We start from the raw sequence: 26,545 nt of genomic DNA, 5'->3' as shown, positions 1-26,545 counted from the left end.
AAGAATTCACAGCCAAGATCCAAACTATAAGAGAACATTTATTTGGAAAATCACAGAGGTAGAAGAAGTAATTCCTAGAAGAAATGGGCTTAGGAAACAAGTTATAGAGGTAAAGGAAGGGCTCCAGGAACTTAGAAGTGAGGAAGGTAAAGGTACTGCCTGGGGGATGAGGTGGGAGAGGAGGAAGGAAAAGACACGGGCATGCTCTGGGGAGCTTGAGCTGGGTCCTCCTCCTAAGGGTTTTATGGTGGAGATTTTAGGGAGGCTCCAGGGGAGATCTCAATAGAATATTCAGCAGTCCAGGTGTGTCCTTTCAGAGTCTAGGTCTCCATTGATTGATTGGTCAGTGCCAGGGCGGGGGGCATTATCCAATACAGCTGATCCTGAGGATAACATGGCATCACTTGTCTGGTTTTGCTGCTTTTGCTGCTTTTCTGGACCTGGAGTTGAGATATAACTGAGGCTTAGATATTATCTCTAGGGAGGAAAGGTCAGGGGGTCCAAACCGCAATATGGTAGGGGAGGAAAGGTCACCTTGTGCGGGGTGGGGGTTGCACCCTACAATTGTCTTTTGCTAGGCACATGGGGCTTTCTGCCCCGGTGACCTTCTGTATCTGGCCCATAGTCCTTGTGCTGCTCAGATATGTCTAACTGCCTACCACAAAGGGATATTACATCTACCAGCCCAGTTCCACATAAATTAGAGATGAGTGTCTTTCATGGCAATTTAGCACACCTTTATTACAGACCTATTGATGGTCCCTATTCAGTAGAACATGTTTGACTTTTTTACTCTTTAAAACCTGATTTGGTCTGATGGCTAAGTAGCCATTGTCAAAGCCCTCTAGTGACTGAATATTCATGTTAGTGGACTAGTTAAATGTGGCACTGGTTTCTTGCATTTCCAAACCCCAAGGACCCAAATTTCCTTGAGGATCTGAAATAGCCCAAAGCTAATTCCAGCTTTTACCCTGGTTTCTTATCAAGGAGTTAGTTGAACCACACTCACCAAGAGATTTTCTGCCTAAGTTTGATTCTGGATAGGCCAGGAGAGTGTAGTCCTCCGGAACATGAACGATTTCATGATTGGCAGGAGAGGCGATGCTCTCTCATCTCAGGGCTATCTTAGCACAGACATGTTTGAAAGTGTTGATAGCTTCCCTGCTAAAGGCAAAACTTCTAAGGGGCTCCCTGATGTTTGTAGAAAGATATGGTAAACCCTTGAAGTTTCCATTCTCCTTTCAAGAACCAGCTCTTCTTGTCAGGAATTTCCAGCAGATAGCATTTATACAGATTAGAGAAGGCAGAGGAAAAAGGTCTGGGTTGGCCCACATAGATCATGAACCCTAGGGCTAGGGATGACTGGGAGGCTTGGCATTACTTCAGGGAAATAGATGAGTTCCTATTTTATAAATTAGTTTGTTGGCTTGAGAGTCCAGGAAGGGAAAGGCACTCTTTCATTTGCGTGTGTGTGTGTGGCCAGAGGTCTTTTATTCTCCAACTAGGCATTCATTTATTGAATAACTTCTATGTGTCAAGATTTGGATTCAGTACTAAATGTAAGATTAAGAACACACACTACTTGCCTTTAGAAGAAATACAAACATGTTAACCACTCTAATGAATACAGTAAGGGAGGTCTATATAATATTATGGGAATTTGGAGAGCTGAACAACACACTTTGACTAGAAAAATCAGACAGGGCGGGTTACTTTGAGATGATCTTTTTAAAAATTTTAAAAGACAAACAGAAGTTTACAAGTAATAGAGAGCAAAGGAGGGAGGTATTTTAGACAGACATTGTTACAGGACTGAAGGTACTGATGCCAAGAAGGTAGATGTGTTCAGGAAACAGTGAAGGGGAGGTTTAAACACTGGAATGATTGATGATCGGCAGTAAGGTGTTAGATGGTGGGAGAATGAGCTGAAAGTGTAAAAATGCAAGCAAGGCCATAAGTCAAAGGGCACACCACAAAATGTAGCAAGGTTATCTGGCACACCCAGTGGGGTGCTAAAAGTCTTGTAAGGATTTGCAGCTTGCTTACGAAAATATTAGCTACAATGGCTGCCAGAGGCAATCCTTCCAGTCTTTGGAGAAAATGATAGTTTTCTAATCATAAGAAAATCATCTCACTGTTCTCTCCTAATCATTTCATATCCATTAGCTAAGGGAAAATACAATCTCAGAAAGACTTGCCTGTACTGTGGCTCCACACCAGGGGTCCTCAAACTACGGCCCGCGGGCCACATGCGGCCCGCCGAGGACATTTATCTGGCCCGCCGGGTGCCGCTGCCTGTCCTGCATAGCAGTCGACTCGTCCTGGGCCCGCAGTGTGCATAAAAATTTGTTTATAGATTTTTTTTTTAAACTATAGTCCGGCCCTCCAACGGTCTGAGGGACAGTGAACTGGCCCCCTGTTTATTGGTGTAGCTGTCAAAAAACACAGGCTATAACACCCATACAATGCTTGGTCATGTTCTTTCCAGAGATGATCTCAGAGGTGAATGTTTGTTTATCAGCAAAAAATGGACATTCCAAAGGGACTGTAAACTTTTCTCAAAGTTTAGAGTACCTTCCAATGAGGTCTGGTAAAAGAAAAAACTGGAAAATAGAAGCTTGTCTAGGTGTTCATGTCAATAAAAAGGCTATAAAAAGACCAGAATGGCTAAAAAATTTTGATTCTACTGCAGGAGCAGAAGCACACAATTTGAAAATCTGGGTTATTGTTGGAAAGGGTTATATATTTACTTTTAGACACTTAAAAATAGGGTATTGTAAGTGCAGTAGCATCTCCTCAGAACTGTAATGGGATTTGAATTGTATTTCTAATTATTCTCTACCCAACTGAAGAGAACATTGTTTTTTTCCAGAGCAGGGGGTCTTTAAGTTACCTATGAAGATGGCATCTTTAAAATGTTGTAAATATTACTGTACCAACCATTTAAAGAAACAAAACAATAAATTAATGCCAATAAAATCCTCCACCAACCAACCTTTACAAGGTGCTAGTGTTAGATCCTTCCCTGTTTTATGGAATAAATAAAAAAATGGCATGGTTAGTAACAAAGACTTAAAACCTATTTTCTGTAACCAAACAGGTCACAGTTTAATCAGTGGTAGGACAAAATTTTCAAAGTTATTTTTTTATTGAGATTTCTACACTAACAAGCTTGAAATACAACTTTGCACAGCCTGGGTGATCATAATCTGATTTGACTGTTAAATACCCTCCATATTAAAGTCATGTGAGAATAAGTCATCTTTTCTGTCAAAGAACAGTTTAGACAGTCGCCGTGTTGGCCACATGGCTTGCAGCTCCCCTGGGGGCCGCCATCTTGAAACGGCAAAGGCCAACCCCTCCCTTTAAATGAGCCAATCTCGAAAGATTGTGTGCCTGAGCTCCAATCAAGAGTGAGGGACAGGTCCTGAGTGTCAGGATTAAAAAGCCAAGCCGACCGTCTGCTTGGTGTGCACGTGCTTCCAGACCATGAAAGTGAAGGGGAGGTTTAAACACTGGAATGACTGATGATCGGCAGTAAGGTGTTAGAATATGAAAAAATACTATTTTGTATTGTAAAAACTGATTTGTTAAAAACTGATTTTAACATCTTCATGTAACAAGTCTATATATATGTGTGTATATATATATACATATCATATGTATATATATAAAATATATACTCTCACCAGTTTACTCTTCTGTAAGATGCAGCAGGGACTAAACAGGTAATACCACCTTACTGATGTCAATGAGAGCTGTAGTACCCTTTCAATTAGGAAGAAACTATCTAGATATTTAATAGTTCTTGAATGTGTGTATTTGTGTACACACATTCTAAGTAAACATGTTTGCCTTGCTGCCTGGCTCCTGAGTATGTTTTGTGTTCTACCAGGACCCTTGAATTTGGGGGCTTGCCTTATTTATTTCTTTTTTTTAAAAAAAATATATTTTATTGATTTTTTACAGAGAGGAAGGGAGAGAGAGTTAGAAACATCGATGAGAGAGAAACATTGATCAGCTGCCTCCTGCACACATCCTACTGGGGATGTGCCAGCAACCAAGGTACATGCCCTTGACCAGAATCGAACCTGGGACCTTTCAGTCTGCAGGCCGACGCTCTATCCACTGAGCCAAACCGGGTAGGGCTTGCCTTATTTCTTACAATCATCAGCACTACTCTATAGTCAAGAATTACTAACTGGTGGTTCTCTTAAAAAAAATCCCTCTCAGATACTGTATTACTTGATGCAATTGTTATGCTTTTTAACCATATAAATCAATAAACAAAGCATGGTTGTAGAGCTCTGTCAGGGTCTACACATATATCAGGGTCTACCTTTTCAACATTTTAATAATGTAGAAAAGCTGGATGTATTCCTATTGCTTGGATTTTTTTTTTTTTTAGACAGTATTTATATACCTGTTGGGAAGAGGCTGCAAATGTTTACTGTTAGATATTAATAGCCCTATTTTAGTGCCAGACACCTTCCCCCTGAACTAAATTGTCATTAATATTTGTAAAAATAAAAATTCCCAGTTCATTTTATTTCCTTTTTAAAAAATAAATTGGTCTCTATTATTTATTACATATGCATATTGCTCATCATTCTCAAGTACTCATTGATATACACACAGTATATATTTGCATATGTATGTGTGCACACACATTCATTTTTGAAAAACGATGAAAATCTTATTTCTTTTATTTAAAAATAACACCCACTGAAACTTGGATAAAAACCTTCTAATAAAATCTTATCTTAAAACAAGTATATATCAAGTGATATTATCCTGGACACTATACATACTCTTTCCCACTTTAAAACTCTACAGCGATCATTCCAGTTACATGCCAAATAACACAATTAAAGCTAGGTAGCACAGACAATAGGCTGATTGTATTTTTGAGCTATGCACTTCAATTGCCCTGTCTCTAGATAAACTAACTCGCAGGCCACATTCTTTTTTTGCGTCTTTATTTTTTCTGAGAAGGGCAAACCATCCTTGAAGACTTATTGCTATTTTCAAAACCACAGATTTTCTTTTGTTTATGGAAAACTAAAATTCAGAGAAAACCCACAAAATAAACAATCATTTCAAACCAGAAATAATGCATTTTTTTCCTCATTTATTCAAATTCACTGCAGGAAGTAAACACTAAAAGATTAAAAAACAAAACAAAACAAAATTCACACTGCAGTATGTACATCACATGAAGAAATTAAGTTTCTAATAAAAATGACAAATTATATAATGAGATCACATCAAAATTGGTTGTGTAAACCCCAGAATTCACACCATGAATGGTAATGTGCCTGTATTCCAGTATACTGGAATACTCCTGGCATAATATTGGTTTCCAATGGGAATAAAAAATTCATGAAAGTAGTTGTGTGAACTCTATGTTGAAAAGTGGTTGACTTGATTTTAAAAAGTTTTAAGACCCTTGGATTCAAAGCACATTCTTTCACAAAGCTGAAACCACAGAATTCATGTCCAGAAATGGAATACTGCCATGTTGGGATGAACATCTGATTTGACTTAAGACATTTTGCCAAATGCAGAGATGCACAGGGTCCCCCATGCACTTTTCATGCAGCAGGTAATCACAACTTAAATAAAAGGTTTATTCTATACATGTATTTAGACTTGCAACTGTATACATACATGCACAAATTTTAAACCTGTCAGATTATATTTACACTTATACATGGAATATACAGAAACCAAAGAGATTAAAAGGCTTTTCTGTTGCATTAGAACAATACAAAATATGTATTTTTCATTAAGGAAATTATTATTTACATCACCTTTAAAAACTGATTTTAACATCTTCATGTAACAAGTCTATATATATATATGTATATATATATATATACATATTATATATATATATATAAAATATATACTCTCACCAGTTTACTCTTCTGTAAGATGCAGCAGGGAATAAACAGGTAATACTACCTTACTGATGTCAATGAGAGCTGTAGTACCCTTTCAATTAGGAAGAAACTGTCTAGATATTTAATAGTTCTTGAATGTGTATATTTGTGTACCTTGTATCTACATTTGCATAAGCAAAGTGAATTTATGGATGTATGCCCTTTCTCACTGCTGTTCTTTAAAATTATCCTAAACTCAAATTGGGGACATTCTTTAGTAAATCAGAACAGCATTCTGTGTGGTCATGTTTATTTATGTATTAAATATCCTTATTCCTTCAACTGTTAACAAAAACAACCAACCAACCAAAGAAACACACAAAAAATAGTTATGCTTAATGCTGGCCCTTGATGTTCTTCTCCCTGACCTAAATTTATCGCTCTTGTAAAAGCCCATTTTTTTTTTCTAGCATGCCTCCAAGGTTCTAGATATTTCATAATGGCAGAAAAAAATGACTTGTTTAAAAGCTTCTTTATATAGTGTAGACAATACAATTGCCACAGAGCAAATATGGGATGGAGTAGAATATATGCAATGGCCAGTGGAATTTTCATTTCAGAAAAAGCATATGACTTCTTCTCTCCAGGATGTAGCATAATATTCACTCCTGATTATTATTTATAATATACTCAGTAACTATTTACAAATCATTCCGAGAAAAAAATAATCATTTATGGGGTTTGATCATATTAGGAAATAACGCCCATATTTAATATAAAAATCTTAGAAACAACTTCAAATAGATTTCCTTCTAATTAATAGTTGATTATATAACAATTTTTGATTCATCAGTTAGCTAATCTGGTTCACAATTAAAAAAAAAAATCTGGTGAGTGTATTGTGGATTGTAAAAAGTGAACTTAAAAACATGACTTGTTTCAAGATCAAAACCCCAGGTGGCTCAATAATGTATTAAGTTCTTCCGAGACAGTATCGATATTCACTTTTAACCATTATTTTAAAATAGATCAATGGAGTGACTGTGTAGAATTCTACTCTGTCATGTATATGTGCCCTTTGTACTTTTCTGTTTAGTCGATCTGAGTTTAGGGCCTTTCTTGGTTTGAAATAAATGTGTCAATACTGTTCTTAGGACAATGATTATAACAGAAGTAAAGGATGTATTCAGGAGAAGTTTCTAAACCATCCTAGAATCACCTGAGTTTGGTAAGTGGCCCTGTTATTCCATCTCTAAGGCTAATTAAGTAGATGTTACTCATTAGAACACATAATCACAGATTTTCCTGAGATGTTCAGCCAGATATGAAAGTTGTCCCCTCCACCCATTTTTGTCATAAAAAGTGTTCTGAACCTGATTTCCAAAGATATAACAGTAATATATGAACTACAATATTGCAAATATTTCATTGATGTGTGACTATTGGGGAAAATATAGGCATCAAATAGTTTTGTTTTGTTTTTTACAGTCCTGTGTTCTGAGAAAGGTTATTAGCAATGGTTCTCAAACTTTAACGTATAGAAGAAACACCTAGGGGGTTTCCTCTTAAATGTGTTCAGATGCAGACAGAAGACTCCCAGGTGCACTTAGCAGAGATTCTTGTTCTGTAGATCTGAGGTGCTACCTAGGAATACACATTTATAACAAGTACTCCAGAAATGGTTTTAATGCAGGTGGTCTGAGTGCAGCTTTAAGAAATCCTGGTCTTAAGACTCACAGGTACCATAGTAATGGTGAGAAGTAACTTTTACTAGACATGGTGAAATCTGTCCAAAGAAAAGCCATTTTGCTTCTGTTAAAAACAACTTCTTAAATATTCAGCTATTCAGGAAACCACCTGAAGATAAATGTTAACTTTCCTAATTATGTAAAAGGAGGAATAGTAATACAGTAGTTAAAATATAAAAATGGAAATCTGCCTTTTTTAAGGATCTATCAAACTTTCATCAATTGTAATCAATTTTTACTAATTAGTACAAGGTTTAAAGAAATATATATTGAAAAGGACTGGGGTGGGGGACACACACTGAAAACCACAAAACCCTTTCCAAGAGTTAAAAATAAATGTTGTGTTTTTTTTTTTTTTTAGCAAAAGTGAAAAATGTAAGCACTTTTTTTTCTAATTTATTTTTGAATTGGATAATGAAAAGTGAATCAGCATTAGGTTTTTTATTCAATAATTATCCTTTAAAGAGTTATTTAACAATTTGGACTTTAAAAAAATGTTATGTAAGCTGACTTCTGAAATAAAAATAGAGTACCCTCATAAAGACAGCAAAATGCATTTATCCACCATGGATGGAAATTTACATTTTAATTTATGCCTATTATCTGTGATCATAAAGATTTCATTCATAGGCTACTCACAGTTATCTGATGCATACAGAAGTGTTAAACAACCAATAGTTCAGTAGTTTCCTCATGAACTCTAATGTAAAGCAAAAAGCAGTGTGCATATTTAAACATTACCAGTAACCAATACTCTTCAAAATGAAGTTTCAATTATACCATGCTTTTCTCAAATCATGCTCTTATTTATACAGATCTCAAGTTCAATTAATTAGTTTTAAAAAGATCCAAAGCTGAATAGCAGGTTAAATTTTATTCTGATTCTTTTTTTATCGTTAGCACATTTCCCAGAAGTCCATAAACTTCTCCATTTGCATTGTGTGGGTAAGAAGCATTGTTTCCCATATGGCTATTATAAGGGCTTCTTAAATTGAAGAAAGAAGCTTTAGTTTCTGCAGCAGGAAGTAACTCTTCTTTGATTGTAACCTGTGAGACATTTTCAGCAGTTGAAGGCTCCCTCCAAATGTCCTTGTCCTGTGTTTCTCGACTGGTAACAGAATTGCCTCCTTTCTGGAGCATGTAATACAGTATTGGGTTAGTTTTGGTCAGTCTCGGAGAGTCTTTTTCATACTCATTCTTATCCATGTCTGTGATAACCCACTTAATGGGTCCCTTGTCACTGGTCATGGAACACCCAGGTTCTGGTCTAGACCCCACACAGCCCAAGTGGTCAGGGAAAGGAGGACTCATGGGAGTTTTTACTACTCCTGGGTATGGAAATGTCCTGTTATCCATGGGACTGTTGGGCTGAGAAGAACTGTACATCAGTCCATTTAAAGAAGAAATGCTGAATTCAGGTTTGCTATTGGTCACATTATTTTTGTGTCCTTTCTTTTTACTCTCAACGACAGAGTTACTCCTGTGCTGGGACAAATCTCTCATGCAGTTTTCTGAGAGAAGCAGCTGTTTCAGAACATTGAAGCTTTTGCTCTCTCTCGCCCAACTCCTATGTTCACTTTCACTGGCTGAACCATGACTGGCAGGATATTTAAATTCAAGATCATTTCTGCTAAATTTCAGCTCTTGCTGGTTAATCAAGGACCCATATAGCACCTCTGGGGCACCGTGACTATTGGCAGCATCGAGGATGCTATTTTTCATCTTTTTAAATGGATTTTCTAATGGCTCAGTATAAAGTTTCCTTTTTTTAGGGACCATGCAAAGATTCTTTGATTCTAGAAGTGTCAGTTCACTATGTCTGTGACTGTTGTCCAGATCATCTGGCAGGTAACTCTCTTGATTTTGTCTCAGCAGTCGACTTAACAGACCATTCTTTGAGAAAGAAAAATCCTGAGGTGAAAGGGGCTCCGATTTCAAGTCCTCGGAAGCTGGTAAGGCAGCTGCACTTCTCTGTATGGGGGGAGCCATACCTAAGAATGGGGCACACTCAGCATCATGGCTCAAGTGCACATCTGTATTGTGAATATGTAAGTCATCGCAAGGCTCAGATTTTATTTTTACCATCAATATCTGTTCACTTAAAGCTCTATCTGTATGTTCCTGAGTACTTTCCTCTCTCAAAGAAATTTTCTCTTTCTTTTCACTCTTCCCTTTGTTGGGGTTTCCCAGGAGTAACTGGAGAACAGTGCGCCTTTCAAGCAGATTTTCTATTTCGGAACCAGAAAGTCTTGGTTCAGAACCTGTTGCCTGACTATTGAAGGCTTTACTTTCTTCAACTGCATTTGTTTTATTTGAGAGCAGAGGGCTACTTAGTCTATCAACCATAGCTATGGGTTTATCTGTATTTACACTCAGCTGTTTACTGGGTCTCTGCTCCTCCCCTGAAGTGGAAGACTGCATTCCGCACTGCGCTAAATTTTGTAACAGTTTACTGGCACTGAAAGTCGCAGAGTTCTGTGTACCTTCATTCTGGACTGGTTTCTCTCCTTGCGACTCTTTGCTCTTTGTAAGATCCATCAAGTGGTTAGATGTGGTGTTTGTTGGTTTTTCAGACTGAGTGCTGCAGGCGTATGGTGGGGAGTTCCATTTGATAACCAGAGAGTGCTGGGAGAGATTGATGGGAGACTCTGCTTTGGTAGATGCAAGTAATGGAGGAGTGCTCACAGGAGTAGTCCTATGTGTGCTGGGGCTTTCTATTACGGAAGTCCTCGCATACATCTGTTTACTGAATTTTGTTACATCACTCTGCACTTCCTGAGGGCTGTTGTTTCTTTCCACATTTTCTTCATTCTTATGGCCGAGTAGCAATTGAAGAAGTGTTACTTTCTGGTGTGAATTTAGCTTAGAATTCTTTGAGGTATCTTGATCTTCTTTAATATCGACGTTAGGGACTTTTGGATCCCAAGTGTTCAGCAAGGATTGTGTTAAGTTATCCAGAGAAATAGGTTGGTCAGGTTCTTGTTTTTCAACTCTGTGTTTGCAAGACAAGTCTATGGGAACACAGTTGGAATAAGAACTTTCATCACCACTGCTATCATCTGTAAAACTAGGGTTGTTATCTGAGTATTCATCAATAGTTGTAGGTGTACTACTATCCTCAAAAATGCTTCCTCTCTCACTATGATTGTGTCCATTCATAGGTGCAGTTATGGTCTGGCTTTTAAGAAGATGTAAAAGCAAACTATTATTTGCAGCTTGTTTTATGTTGTTTCTTTCCTGGGAGTTCTTATAGCCTGCATTTTTGAGGGAAGAAGGAACAATACCCATTGGATTTTGAAATGTCGTACTTTTGCTAGTCATTAGTTTGCTCGATGATGTTCTTGCTTGACCATTAAGATGGCTTGACATTCCTTTTGAGAGATGGAAACTGCTGACATCCTTCTGGCCATTTTCTTGTAATCTGGCCATAGCAGCAAGCCTTTCACTCGCCACTTGATTTGCATTCTGTGTTTTTAAAGCATGTTCCCGAGAATACTGCTGTAAATGGGCTTCACTTGAAAGGAGTAATGCTAACTGACTACAAGCAACACTAGGTTTGGGTGAAGTGGCAGGACTAGCCCTTTTTTCCACCATGCTTGCAACAGCCTGCAATCTCGCAGCACATGACAAGGGTTCACTCATGACCTTTGTTCCTCTTTGTCCAATGCGATGAGGTGACTCTACAAACCTGTCTTGGATGAGGTTTTTAGTTACGTCAGGAAGATTGGTATCAGGCTTTTGATCCTTAGCTTTACTCTTTTTCAACAAAGTTTTTAAGTGACTTGATGCAACACCATAGCACCTTAAATCTTTCTCTACTTTTAAAGAATCATGACTGAGGGCATATCCTTGCTCCTTGAGGCTCTGCCTAATTTGTTGTGACAGAGCAACAGTCTGCAGCCTAGAGCTGAACGACTGAAGCAAAGAGGCCAATAATGTGCTATCCTGTTTGCCTTTAGGCACACTGTCAACCACGCCAGCCAGCAAAGCTTCCTTCTTTACGTTTAAATTTACGATGGAATCAGACAGCCTCTTCCGCTTCGCTGCATTCCAGTCCTCAGAAGACTGCAACAGTCTGGCTTTTTTGAGATGCAGCATGCCAGATCCCTGATATGTATGTGTATTGAGAACTGGACCATTACTCTGACAGGTAGGAAATGCATGACCAGAAATGTTAAAGTTCTGATCTTCATTATGCCCAGCAGACTTTTTGTCAACGGCAGTACTTGATCCCTCTGCTGCCTGATGCATTAGTAATCCTTCTAGGTAAGTTAAAACAACAGAATCCTGGTGCACATCGGAGACAAGCTCTTCTCCATGAGTCATGTTCAATAGAAGTGTCACGAGGGCTAGGTTTCTGTTCACTTTAAAGAATGGTTTTCTGTGGGTAAGTGAGATATAGCTTTAATAAGTAAGTGTCAGTTTATCACCTTCCATAGCAATTAGACAGTGATGTACTGTTACATACTGAACAGGATTTCTTCTGGCAATGACAAGATAAGAGGCAAGCAAACTCCAATGCAGTCTGACACAGAGCTGATCAACTCCTAAGCAAGAAAAAGCAGAATTCCTTAATACATAGGTCTGCAGCAGCAAGCAGATATAATCCTTAGTGAATATCTTGAGTCTCCTTTTTCGTCTTTTGTTCATTAAATGCAAATATCAGTGTTCTAAAAAATATAAACACAGAAAACAGTTAAGGAGGTGCAGAATTAGAATTGTACTATGATACCTATAAGCAAAAAAAAAAAAAATGTACTTGTACTTTACATAAATACTAAAATATACATAAATATGCATTACAGTCACTTCTTTAGTAGTTATTGCCATTCCTATTATATTAGAAATCTCTGTTGGAAATGCTATGAATTAAGTATCATAAAAATGATCAAATCAATTAAATACTTTAATATTATTTAACTATTTTCCAAAGCCCACCAAGGTTTTGAATTTTCATAGGCACACTTCTGCCAAGTAATGTGAATGCTTAGTCTACTTTATAGCAATATAGCTCTATAAGGGAGCTGTAATTAGTTCCTTATATTACAGGGAGCTTAAGGAAAACAGGCGGAAGTGCAGAATGAGGGACAGAGATGCACATGGCATGGACCCAAATGATGAGTCTAATGTGGGTGAGGCCTACAGAACAGATTCACTTCTGGCATCCTCTTCCAAACATCAGATATTCCATTAACTAATTTTTAGAATTTCTGTTTTCAAAGAAATGAAAGCACTAACAAGGATAAGATTATTTTGTAGGCCTGATTATTTTGTAAGACTGTATTGACAGTCTTAGTCATATTCATAAACATTTAAATATTAATAACAAGCTTATTTATCCCTAATTTTTACCATGACTTTAAAAACAGCAGAGAATGGTTCTTTATGTGCTCATTCATATCTATCAATGTTTTAATGTGTCAATTTTTATTTTTGATTTAAAAAAAAATTTTTTTCATCACCATTTATCCCATCGACTTTTAAAATTTTTACTTATGTGCTCTATGTAGAAATTTTAATGTGAGGTCCATTCCTATCAGATGCAGAAGGCAGGTTACTGGTAAATGTGTAACCCTATTTTTGTAAGACATTCCTAATATAAAATAGTCTTCTTCTCACCCATGCTATTTCTTTTTTGTGAATTTATATCAATAAGTATAACTAAATTAAAATAAAATCTATGATTTGAAAAATCTTTTAAAAATATTTAAAAATGAAAAACAATTTTAAAAATGTGTTAGGATATTTGCACCAATATTTAGTTTAGAAAATATGGTTGCTAAAGTACATATACATATAACTGTGTATACACTAAGCTAAGCACATCAACTTGTAAAAAAATGGAAAAGAAAGAAATTTAGAATAGATTTGAAAGGAAGATGAGTAACTGCTTCCAGAAAAGTCTATCTAAATCAAGGTGATTGTCATTAATCTCTTTGAGAAGAAATTCTATAAACAGCACCAATACATACAGCAGAAAGAAGAAAAATAATTTCTCACAGAAACCTATTTTTTAATAAAATCTGTAAATCAAAGATTGTATTTCCTGACAGACTGCTTCAGGTGCCACTCAGTAGCAACACCTACCACCGTTCCAGCAAATAATGAAATGCCTATGAAAGTAGGAATTCTGAGACTACTTAAGGCCTAAATTCACTCAGACCCTACAATTTAAAAACTCTAGGAAACCGAGTGAGCCCAATTTCTTTAGATAACTTCCTTTTCTATCCCTTAAACAACTAAAGTGGGAGGAATCCTTCTTACATCTTATCTAAATCTTAACTTTTCATTTCTATAGTATATATTTTAATTGAGAAATTCAGGAAAAAAAGAAAAGGAGGTATAATACTTGGATACAATACAGCTCACTGAGACCTATGGATATTATAGTATTATGAATGTAAAATATTACTAATGCCTAACACATATAATTCTTAATGCTAAAATTAGCATTTTCTTTTAGTAAAAAACACAACTACACTATTTTTAACCACCAAAATAACACTTCACTTGCTTGGTTTTATAAGCATACTACTTCAGAATGTCACCAAGTGTTTAACACTATTGTGTATATTCAGTTAAAAATATTTAACTGTTAACACACATTTAAGGATTTGGCTTCTTCTATACCCAATCTATATGCATTGCCCCTATTAATTACAGCATTAACAATAGTCAAGATATGGAAATGACCCAAATGCCTATCAACAGGTGAACATATTAAAAAGATGTTATATATACACTAGAGTCCTGGTGCATGAAATTTGTGCCGGGGGGGGGGGGGGGTGGTGGTCCCTCAGCCCAGCCTGCACCCTCTCTAATCTGGGACCCCCTCAGGGGATGTCTGTCGGTTTAGGCCCAATCCCTGTGGCAGTCGGATATCCCTCTCACAATCTGGGACTGCTGACTCCCAACCACTTGTCTGCCTGCCTGCCTGCCCCTAACCGCTTCTGCCTGCCAGGCTGATCACCCCCTAAATGCTCCACTGCCAGCCTGATTGACGCCTGGGATGACGTGGTGGCAGCCATCTTGGGATGACGTGGGGGCGGCCATCTAGGTGGCCCTCCCATCAGCGGTGGGGTCTAATGCTGGAAGATATAGCTTTCCACCAGCTGGATTTAATTATACTTTAAGGATGGCCAAAAGAAAACTCAAAACAGAACTGTTTTGCATCTCACATGCCATGAGCTGAAATTGTTTATGTGTTGTTTGCAAACATATATCAAGATAGATGATGGCCCTTTAATGATTTTTGCATTCTTCCCGGGGCTCTGCCCTCAGTTTCCCAATATGATTTTCATGTCTGTATATTTAAGTTTTTCTGTTTTTGAATGTGCCTACCCTTCGCTGTTGCTCCTGGCAGCCTGGGGGTCCAATTCACCGCCCCTTCAAAGAGAGATTGAAAGCTCACCTAATCTGCAAGGCACCGCAATTTCACAAAATCCCTACCTAGTCTCTCTACATTCCTCAGCAAAGGGCCGCCATCCCATTAATGCTGAGGTCACCTTTTTGGCTAACTTGGAAGGACTCCTGGGGCTGTGTGCCGTGGAGGGAGAATTCCACACCTTGGCTGCAGTATTAGCAGAGCCCTTTGGAGACTCTGGGTGGGGACAGAAGGGATTGATCATTATTTTCTTGTCCTCTCACTAAATGTACATGCACCAGGGAGCCAGGCAGTGATTTAGAGGTGTTGGGGGCTGCCTGGGGGCGGGACTGGCCAGGGTGAGGGGCCATGGTCATTCTGGTCATTCCACCATTTAGCCTTTGGGCTTTTATTATATAGGATGTCACCCCAATAAAGTTAATAAAAAAGAAGCCATAGAAATCTATTGCACAGTATAATGAATATACACAATAATGTATTATAATGATGTATTGTGATAAATACTGCTTCAATGGCAATCATGCCACAATATATAAATGTTTAAAAACAATAGGCTACACACTCTAAATTTACAAAATGTAACATGTCAAATTTAACATCAAATAAAATAAAAAGAATTAGGTTACTTTAGATTTGCAAGCAATATATTTTACTTTATTTGATTTTCCAGAGAGGAAGGGGGGAAGGTGGACAGGGGGCAGAGAAGGAGAGGGAGAAGACATTGAAAAGATCGATGGGACTGCCTTCTGAAACCGCCCCAACTGGGGATTGAACTGGAAACCTGGATATGTGCCCTGACCAGGAATTGAACCCGCCACCTTTTGGTGTATGGGATGATTAAAGGCTACTTAATTGTGGTATTCAAGAATAATTCCTACTGTACAATATTAACCAAATGAGCCACACTGGCCAGGGCACAAGCAATATATTTTAAAACTAAAATATTTACAAAATAATGTGACTTACTGGCTTGTCAGTGGATCCACTGCCTTGTCCCTAACTTGAACAATAATTTTATTAGAGTCTGTGTACATGTCTATTTAAAGATTCTCAACATTCTCTTTATTATCTTAAATAGAGCCTTAAGAAACTCTATTTGTATGGCATACACTTGTTAAATGATTTCTGTGTAAAAGGAAAAGAATTATTCCAAACATTTGGTTTATGGAGGGTAAGAGTGGCTAAAGAGAGCAAACTTAAGGAGGGGGCAGAAAAAAAGAGAAAAAATAAATATGTTTCTGATTTTGCAACTCTCATGAGGTTGTAGAAGAAAAAATTTAATTTAGAAACTAAATTAGATTATATTAATATCCCATCTTTAAATAATAAGTTGGTGGATATGGCAAAAAGTAAAGGTATACTTCTTTATTGAACATTAAAAATACACTTCTTGAAAAAGGATACAGTATTAACAGGCTATGAAATAATGAAACTGATAATGATAACTTATTTCACTATTGCATCATCCTTCTGGGCATTTCCACATTTTCCTGCTGACTTATTATTTTAGTCTTTATTTGGCACAGCTGGAAATAATTGATCAATTCATTCCCAAGATAAAATGACAAAATGGCCCTGGCCAGTGTAGCTCAATTGGTTGGAGCAGCATCCCCTGCACTGAAGGGTTGCAGGTTTGATTTCCAGACAGGGGACATACCCAGATTTCAGGGTCAATCCTTGATGGGGGTGTATAGGAGGCAACCAATTGATGTTTCTCTCTCTCTCTCTCTCTCTCTCTCATCCTTTCCCTTACTTTCTCTCTAAAATCATTAAAAACATCCTCAGGTAATGATTAAAAAGAAAAAAGGCAAAATATTTACTAGTGAGATCACTAAGATTCCATAATGTATCTTTGATTTATAAAAGGTTTCTATAAACACAACGATAATAGCAAGACACAATATTTTTTCTATTAAAAAACATTAATTAAAACTTTAAAAAAGTCATGTAATATAGTCCTTCCTGCTAGTTAAAAATATATTAAAAAAACAACAACAACAACCCTCAAAATCTAAAACTGGGTCCAAAGGACCCAGATAGTATATCAAGGGTTAATGCATTTCATGATTAATTTGATGAAGTTTCATGACAATATGAAATTCATGTTCAAGTACTTCACAGTGTTAAAATTATAAACTAATCTTCCATCCTTATTAATTTAAAATTGTTTATAAACATAAAAATACTTCTTAAATTTTAGAAAATTGAGGTTTTACTGGTCCACTAGCATGCAGTGAAAAAAATTACTGTAATGGCAAGGCAGAATCTATACTAATAAAAGGGTAATATGTTAATTAGACCGGATAGACCAGATGTCCTCCTGGACAAAGCCACGGTGGTGGGGGCTGAGGCAGAGGCAGTTAGGGGCGATCAGGCAGGCAGGCAGAGGCAGTTAGGGGCGATCAGGAAGGCAGGGGAGCAGTTAGGGGAGATCAGGCAGGCAGGCAGAGTGGTTAGGGGCTATCAGGCAGGCAGACAGGTGAGTGGTTAGGAGTCAGCGATCCTGGATTGCGAGAGGGATGTCCGACTGCCGGTTTAGGCCCGATCCCACAGGGATCCTGCAGGATCGGGCCTAAACCGGCAGTCGGACAGCCCCTGAGGGGTCCCGGATTGGAAAGGGTGCAGGCCGGGCTGAGCCCGCCCGCCCCCGTGCACTAATTTTGTGCACCTGGCCTCTAGTTATTATTATAGTAAAGAATATGTTTTTATTGATTTTGGAGAGAGAGGAAGGTAGAGGGGCAGAGAAACATCAATGAGAAACACTGATCAGCTGCCTCCTAAACACACCTCTACTGGGGATCAAACCCGAAACCCTGGCATGTGCCCAAACCAGCAACCTCTTGGTGCATGGGATGATGCCCAGCCAACTTTGCCACACCAGTCAGGACTAAGGCGGAATTATTTTTAAAATGATAAAATCAAATTAAACCATAAAATAATTCCAAAGAATCTTGACTATACACTTGACAGATTTTGGGAAAGATCCAAGTTTCAACACAAATACTACCTTAATGAAATAACTAGCAAAATGCTTGAATTCATAGTGTAGTTTTTTAAAAGCTACATTTTAAAAAATACTTAAAAATATGAAATTATGTTGTAGTTGGAACTTTGTTTTTAGAGCTTTAATAAAAGACAGTTGTAAATAAATTTACATGTGCACAGTTCCCAAGTGTTTAGTGGTTCCTTTGCAATGTATTTTGCACTTCCTAGGAAAAGGTTTATTCAGCAAAGGGAAAGTTTGCTGAACTTTTAAACACTTTTAAAATGGTAAAGTCCAAGTAATAAGACTTTACTTGGGTAAATGAAGGGTGCATATAATAGGATTCTTATATGTTAGACTACTTAAGATGTTTTATTAAGGATGAGAAGAACCATAGCTATATATATAAAAGCCTAAGCGACCATTAACCGTGACAAGTTGACCAGTTGCTATGACAACGCACTGACCATCAGGGGGCAGACGCTCAATGCACGAGTTGCCCCCCTGGTGGTCAGTGCACTCCCACAGCCAACCTTCTGTGGCCATCCCTGATCAGCCCCAATTGCTGGCCAGGCCGAGGAACCCCACCCGTGCACGAATTCATGCACCAGGCCTCTAGTCTTAGTATAAGGTCCTAATTATTGATCTTTTTATTTAAGCAATACAAATCCAGAGAAATAATTAAGAGAATTCTTGGTGTTCTCTATGGTAAGACTTTGAAAATAAATTTTAAAGTTGAATAGGAAACAAAAAACCAAGAACAATTTATCAAGAGGATATAACACTAATCATTTTATCCAAACAGATTAAGATTAGCTTTCCAAACCAAAGACCATAGAGTTAAATTACATAAAGCCAATACTCAATTTCATAGAGGAAGGAAAACATTTCAGATAAGGGTTCTGGAAAAGCAAAAACTATAGTGAATTCTCTTTATAAATTAAAAATTAGTTTTTGGGGAAAAAAACTAAGAAAAAGAATAAAAGTAACAACTGTCATTTCACAGCAGAGAATAATAAGGACACAGCAAAGAAGTAGCCTGAAATTTCGTTTGTCAGAGAATATTTCTATTCAAAATATTTTATGCCTTTTGATATAATTTAAATTCCAATATAATAACTTACTTTGTAATATTATCTTTATCAAAAGAGAGATGTATGGTTGTACAATTTGATAGGTGCCAAGAAAGTAAATTTATCTGAAAAGTTGTTCAAGTGAGGGTCTCAACATTTGCAATTAGGCTGTATGAGCGTCTTGCCCTCTCCTAGTGGTTCTCATTTTAGATGTGAATAGTCTCCAGGGATTAAAACAGCTGTCCAGATTGCTCTCCTGAGAGACTTACATATTTTTGCCCAAGGCCAAATTTGGTCCTAACTTCGAGGTCTATTAGCTTTAACTTGCAGTTAGCTGCTTCCATAGGAGTAAAATACTGTCACTCACATTTCCTACTAAAAGAAACTCACTAGGACACACTAGTGCTTGATTGACTCAAGTGCTCAACTCAAGGACATGTGTATCTGAGGATCTCTTCAACTCTAAAATTTTATTCCAAGTAATTTGCCAAACTGTAGTTGATAAAAATGACATGCATTTTAACCAAAAAGATATGTTGTCAAAAAGTTGTAGAAATAGCTGTGACCAATATGTTTCATATAATCATTTCATTTTGAAATAGCCATACTCTTTACCCATCCAATTCTCCAAAGTTATTTATCTTTACTACTTTCTTCAATGGAATCATCAAATTTCAAACAGATGTTCATTTATAAGCTAAACTAGAGGCCCGGTGCATGAAAATTCATGCACTGGAGGGGGGGGGTCCCTCAGCCCTGCCTGCCCCCTCTCACAGTCCCAGAGCCCTCAGGGGCGGGAGGTGACCCAGCAATCAGGGGAAGGTGACGCCCCATCACACCTCTGCTGCTGCCACTGCCGCCCCGGCGGGGCTGATGGGACTGGGCGCCACCATCTTTGAGGGCGTGGCAGTCAATTAGCATATTCCCTCTTTATTAGATAGGATATGAGCTTATATTCAAACTGAATCTTTTGCTTATCTCACAATGGCTACATAGTGAATAAAAGGCAATTAGAATCCCTAATGACAGAGAACTTCATGAGAGAGGTGGAATGATTGTTCTGGCAACAGAAACAAGTATCCCCTATAATTGATACAGTGAATTGATAAGAGCTTCTTTGTTCTAATTATCATTAGAGGCTTAGCTACATGAATCATATTCAATAAAATCCACCTTCTATTTAATTCTGCCTCTAAGATTTATTAAAAAATAACTTTAAATCAAAATTAAGGTGAAGAAGTTAGAGATTTCAAGTTAAAAAAGCTCACAGAAACAAAGGAACTAGAGAAAGAGCCAAATTGCCAAAAAATTTCTATTCTAAAAAATGCAGCACCTTCCTGGATGCTGTGTTGTACTATCTTAAAAACACAGAAAACTAGAAATCATTAAATAAAATTCTACTTACAACTTTAAAAAATCCAGGAAGAGAATTACTATATGATAAAGAATACATGTGACATTTATTTAGCATTTATATTAATGTCTGTTCACTCCTACTGTTCTCACAGAAACAAAAGTTTCTCTGAATAAACATAAAATAATTATAACTAATTATTATTATTTTTTGTTAATCCTCACCCGAGGATATTTTTCCATTGATTTTTAGGGAAAGTAGAAGAGAGAGGGAAAGACAGAGAAACATCAATGTGAGAGAAACATATTGATTGGTTGCTTCCTGCACAAACCCAGACCAGGCCCTGGGCCAGGGAGGAGCCTGCAACGAAGGTACTGTCCTTGACCAGAATTGAACCTGGGACTCTTTGGTCTGCAGGCTGATGCTCTATCCACTGAGCCAAACTGGCTAGGGCTTAACAAATTATTTTGGTAGCACATAAGTGTGAAAGAGTTCACAGTAAATATAAAAGGAAGAGAGTGTGTAGTTCTTCCAATAGCTCTTCAAAAGCATAATTTTTCCAATCTCTATCAAAGTATAAAATATAATGGAAATAGTGCTTTTTAATTCTTCCTGGAATTTAAATATACACACAGATACACACATCCTTTGAGAATGAGCATAAATCATGCTAAACTCAACTAAGGTCCCCCCCCGCCCCCCCATCATTCCTAAAACAGATTTGATATACAGACACAGCACAAGGTCAAGGTCACAGATCAGGAAGAAAAATTACCAACAGAACTGTTGTAACAGCAGGCATTTGATCAAAACTCCTGGGGTTTTAGTATACATACCAGACACTTTATATTTACTCACAGGGTACATTCTATTCTAAAAATGTTCTCCATCTTTAAAGACAAGATCTTCATGTAATTTTTGTTACAAAGCATATATTCTGCTACAAATGTTACACTGGATCACAGAATAAGAGAAGAAACTGGGATGTGTTTCAGAATCATGAGTTTTTATGTGTGTATCTATGTGTGTATATATGTTTGCATATTCATTTATTTAAAGGTTTGTTTGTTATAACTAATCACTGCCATGTGACAATTTTGAAATTAATTTAACTTGCAGGTCGCTTAATTGACCAAACTCCCCACACCTCCAAACTTTTGTATTAGCTGAAATGGAAATTGTATATTCTTCAATATCTTGGGCCACTTCTTCCCAAATTTAACTACTAAAAATTGACTGAACCACAAAAGCTTTATTATATATCCATAGTCTTGTATGAGACTTTCCAAAGTATGCATATAGGAAGAAACTTTGGTCATCAACAGCAGCAATAAGAGTGATTCTTAAGGGAATATATTACTAAACCAACATAATTATCCAACAAAACTATAACTCTTGCTTCAGCTACTCAAACAAGATATTAAATTTACCTTAAATTACATTTATGAAACTAAGAATTATGTAATGAATGATTGAAGCAGTTTGATAAAAAAATAATTTTAAGTATTCATAATGCTGTAGAAGTAAATTTATAATATAAAAGCTTTCCTTGTTAACTCATCTATCACCTACTATAGCTTTCTTCATATAATTTGCAAATTCTGATACATGTACATGTAAATGTTCTGAATGATCAGTTTTTCATTCTGCAAAAAATTTTTTCATGAATTAAATGGGTTTAAATAAAAATATGAGAACTGATATATCCTAGAAAGACTACTGGTTTCTCAATAACAAAGTAAAAAGGAAAAAATATATCAAATTAAATACCACTGAAAATGGAATTTCCTTTACCAGGCAGAAATAGTGTTGGTATACAAAATACTAGTAATGGACACTAATTTATACATCAACCTTTGATCACAGGATCTATGGTCATATTTCCTTTTAAAATAAATAAAATTCTTTATAAAATATACTATTAAGGTATATTTAAGGAATCATTTATCAATTAGTAAATATGTCTTCTTTATATGCTGTCTGGAAAGTGCTGCCTTGTTGTGAATGAACCATGAACTCTGACGTCACTCTTGCCCATAATGGCCCAAACACAAGCTTTCTAGATTGAACGTTTTGGTCAGTCTGTGACTGAAAACTACCACTACAGACCCAATTCTTAGGCAGTTATTGTGCTATCTGTCAATATGAATTCAATAAACCAGAAAGAGGATTAATAAAGACTAAGATAATACGCAATGTACCTGGATAATTTTGGTCTTTAAAACATTCATAGGTGACTCTAAAATACATTCTTCAAATAGAAAAATAAAGCTACTGGCATTAGCAGGCTATTTACTTTAAACATAAGGTTTTATTTTTATTGAAGAAATTGCCACCCATATTGTTCCCAGACCTTTCTTTTGCCCCTCTGTACACATAAGTAACTGCCTGCAGTAACTGTAGCCAGAAACTGCCAATCTGAGACCCAGGTTTGCTGCTATCCAGGTCTCAGGGATATTTAGTTGTACAGCAGGGACTGCTTGCAAGTGGCCTTTGCCAGGGCACCTGACACTCAGACACAGACTCAGAATGAAGGGGGGTGGTAGTAAGGAGGCTTTAGAAGAAGCTGGTATGAGCTGCACAAGAAAAGCTGTTTAGGTGACTACGTTAGGGTTCTTCTGACTTATTAGACAGGCATCGCCCCTGCCAAAAAAAAAATTTTGGCAATTAAAATCATTAAAAAAAACTACTATCTACTATTAGCATCCTATCTAATAAAAGAGAAACATGCAAATTGACCGTACCTACACTACACCAACAAGCCATGCCCACCAGCCAATCAGGAGCGAGTATGCAAATTAACCCAACCAAGATGGCTGCAGCCACAGAGCGAGCAGGAGGCTTGGGGTTCCCTGGTAATGGAGGAAGCCAAGCTTTCCACACACCCTGGCCAGCCTAGGCCTCCACTCAAGGCTACAAAGTTTCAATTATAGAAGATAAATAAATCCCAACAAAAATGGTGGCAGCCACGGAGCTGGAGAGAGCAGGAGGCTTGAGTTGCCCCGGGCGATGGAGGAAGCCAAGCTTTCTGCACACCCTGGAGGGCCTAGGCCTCCACTCAAGGCTATAAAGTTTCAATTACAGAAGATAAATAAATCCTAGGGCCTCTGCTTGGGTCGCTGGGGGCGTGGCTGGTCTGCAAACCACCACAGGCCCCTTGCAGAGGCCGTCCCACACCCCAAGGGAACCCTCACCCTGATCCGGGAAAACCTTCAGGGCAAACCAGCTGGCCCCCACCCATGCACCAGGCCTCTATCTATCTAATAAAAGAGTAATATGCAAATTGACCATCACTCAAACACACAAGATGGCTGCCCCATGTGGACACAAGATGGCCACCACAAGATGGCCAGCAGGGGAGGGCAGTTGGGAGGGACCAGGCCTGCAAGGGAGAGCAGTTGGAGGCGATGAAGCTGCAGGGGAGGGCAGTTAGGGGTGACAGGCTGGCAGAGGAGGCAAGTTGGGGGCGACCGGGCCTGCAGGGAAGGGCAGTTGCGGGGGACCAGGCCTGCAGGGGAGGACAGTTAGGGGTGACCAGGTCTGCAGGGGAGGGCAGTTAGGGGCAAACAGGCTGGCAGGGGAGCAGTTAGGCATCAATCAGGCTGGCAGGGGAGTGGTTAGGGGGTGATCAGGCTGGCAGACAGAAGTGGTTAGGGGCAATCAGGAAGGCAGGCAGGTGAGCAGTTGGGAGCCAGCAGTCCTGGATTGTGAGAGGGATGTCCAACTGCCCATTTAGGCCCAATCCAGGTAGGATCGGGCCTAAACGGGCAGCTGGACATCCCTCGAGGGGTCCCAGATTGGAGAGGGTGCAGGCTGGGCTGAGGGACACACCCCCCACGCTGTGCACAAATTTTGTGCACTGGGCCTCTAGTTACTAATAAAGTTAAAAATTTTAACACTGAAACATTAAATACTTTAGCCTTTGAGAATCTCAATTTCTTATTTCACACATTGTTTTTGTGTCTTTTTGTAGGTTTGAGATAGAATGATATGTAAAACGGCAAATGTATATTATACTTCTCACTTCTGTTTAGTAGTTTGTTCAGCTCTAGTATCAATTACTTCAATTTTTATATTGATATTTCCTATTGTTTATATATTGCTTTGTTGTTTTGTTTTTTACCATGCTTTTAATTGTAGCATTTATATACAATAAAGAATTTGTTTTATATTCCTGTCATTACACATGAGGATAGAAGACATAACTGGGAGAAATAATGTGGTATAAAATAAAGATTAACCTTTCTGCTTAGTGCCTCTCTACCCATTCACCACATAGCCCTACCACCATCATTTGAGGAAATATATCAAACTTAAAAAATACATCATATAATGTATTTCTGAATCATGTAACAAACCCCATTTGCCTAAAATCAAGCTAAAAGAATAAGGTATCTTTTTTTATTCTGTGAGTCTCAGGTGAGCACTCACAGCTACTTGGGTAGGAACTCCAAGAACTCCACAGGCCAAGGACAGTTGTTCGTCTCTGGGATCCACAGTACTCAGCAGATCCTGCTATGACCTCATTAAAAATGTTTTATTTTGGTTGTTTATGCCTAGCCCTTACCTAGAGTATAAACTCTTTATGGGCAAGGATTATGTATTTGTCATCTTTACATCCCAGCACCTGGCAGAGATAGCATTCCCCGTAGCACATGCAACAAGTCAACCTCCTGAAGCCACCTGAGTCTGTAAAATGAGAGATGGGATGTCATAATTCCAAGGTATCTTAAGATTTAAAATGATATGATGTTATTTATAATGTTTCATTTTAAATTCAAGATATCTACCCCGTGCTGAATATAAACAAAAACCCCCCACAAAATTAAAGAATACTAAAGTATTTTATCATACACAGGAAGTTCTGTGAGTTTGGAAAACATGTGTGACTAGTATTCTGTTAGACAAGATGAATAAAATCTATTTAACATTTTAATATTATTTTGTTAATTTTTTTTATGATGGAGAGGCATTAAGAAATGAAGTATCACATCAAAATATTTATTCCCCCAAATCAGATAAATCCAACTCATTGTAAGAAACAGTTATGATAAAACGGGGAAAGAAAGCCTTTATGAATTAACTTTGTACTATGTCAACCACAGTGGAGAAACTGCTTCTCTATGCCCATTTTAAAAATGCAATCACTGAAGCAAATAATAATGTCATACTAAAGAACCTGTACCCTTTACATTATGTGTGACAGATTAAATCGAGTTGGTCAAAGCTATTCTTCAGATGAACTTTCTAATTTAAACATGTATTTGTTGAAAAGCTTCAAGTATGAGTTTTCACTGTGTTAGACTAAATAAAAACAATACCCTACCATAAAAAGACTCAATTAGAATATGTAAAAGTAGTAAAATTACCTTTTAAAGCTGAAAAACTAAAAACCAATTTAACAAAAAGAAACATTAGCCAAGTAACTCTTGAATATGGACGCAAGAAAAGTCAACAAGTCATTGCTGTGCCCTGTCTACTTCTTATCCTGTCTGCATGTTGCTGTTAGCAGCAATATAAAAATCAAGGATGCTCACTCCCCTGATCTATGTTGAAGGGGCAAGTTTCAGATCGCCTCTTGCTTTGTGGCATGGCATTAAACCTAAATAATATTTCTTAAGTCTGAGCAGACTAAGAAGTCAGATGGGTCTAGAAGATATCTAACTTTTATGTAGATGAATAAGATTGTGAAAACCCAGTTTTCTAAAATGTATAATAAGACATTTTTTAATATGTATTAAAAATAAGACAAATCTTATTATATACAAAAAGCTATTTAGTTATTTGTTTAAAGATATTACATCATTCAAATCAAATCTCTTTATCATTATTAAAAAATTTTGGCAGATACTGTATTTACTTGGACTAATGACTTCTTTTAAAAGCTAAACTAACATCCTAGCCTCAATAATACTGGTGGGGTTGGCGGGGGGCGATCCGGGGCTGGGCCAGCTGGGGGAAGGGGCCGCGGGAGGTTGGTGAGGGGGGCGATCAGGGCTCTGATTGGGCCGCTTGGCTTTTATATATATAGATTTGTTTACTCTAGTTGTATTATTTATTTCTGGACACGTTTACTGACCATAGGCTATCATCCAAGGTGGTATCTTTTGGAATCATA

The 26,545-nt window shown here is 37.6% G+C and overlaps 1 protein-coding gene across 4 annotated transcripts in view; it reads right to left on the bottom strand.

Moving 5' to 3' along the window:
• NRIP1 (nuclear receptor interacting protein 1) overlaps positions 1-26,545 on the bottom strand; it is a 135,316-nt gene that overhangs the window by 10,050 nt on the left and 98,721 nt on the right. For 3 of the 4 annotated variants that reach the window (XM_080654010.1, XM_080654011.1, XM_080654012.1), the window contains exon 3: positions 5,112-12,303. The exons of the other annotated variant lie outside the window; for it this stretch is intronic. In XM_080654010.1, coding sequence (XP_080510136.1) covers positions 8,507-11,959 — 3,453 coding nt within the window. In that variant the 5' untranslated portion in view covers positions 11,960-12,303 and the 3' untranslated portion in view covers positions 5,112-8,506. Of the gene's footprint in view, positions 1-5,111; positions 12,304-26,545 lie in introns of those variants that run through there. 4 annotated transcript variants of the gene reach the window in all.

Source organism: Plecotus auritus (assembly GCF_963455305.1).
Source record: "Plecotus auritus genome assembly, chromosome: 2".
Taxonomy (NCBI): Eukaryota; Metazoa; Chordata; class Mammalia; order Chiroptera; family Vespertilionidae; genus Plecotus; species Plecotus auritus.
This window is presented reverse-complemented; position numbering and strand designations above follow the sequence as displayed.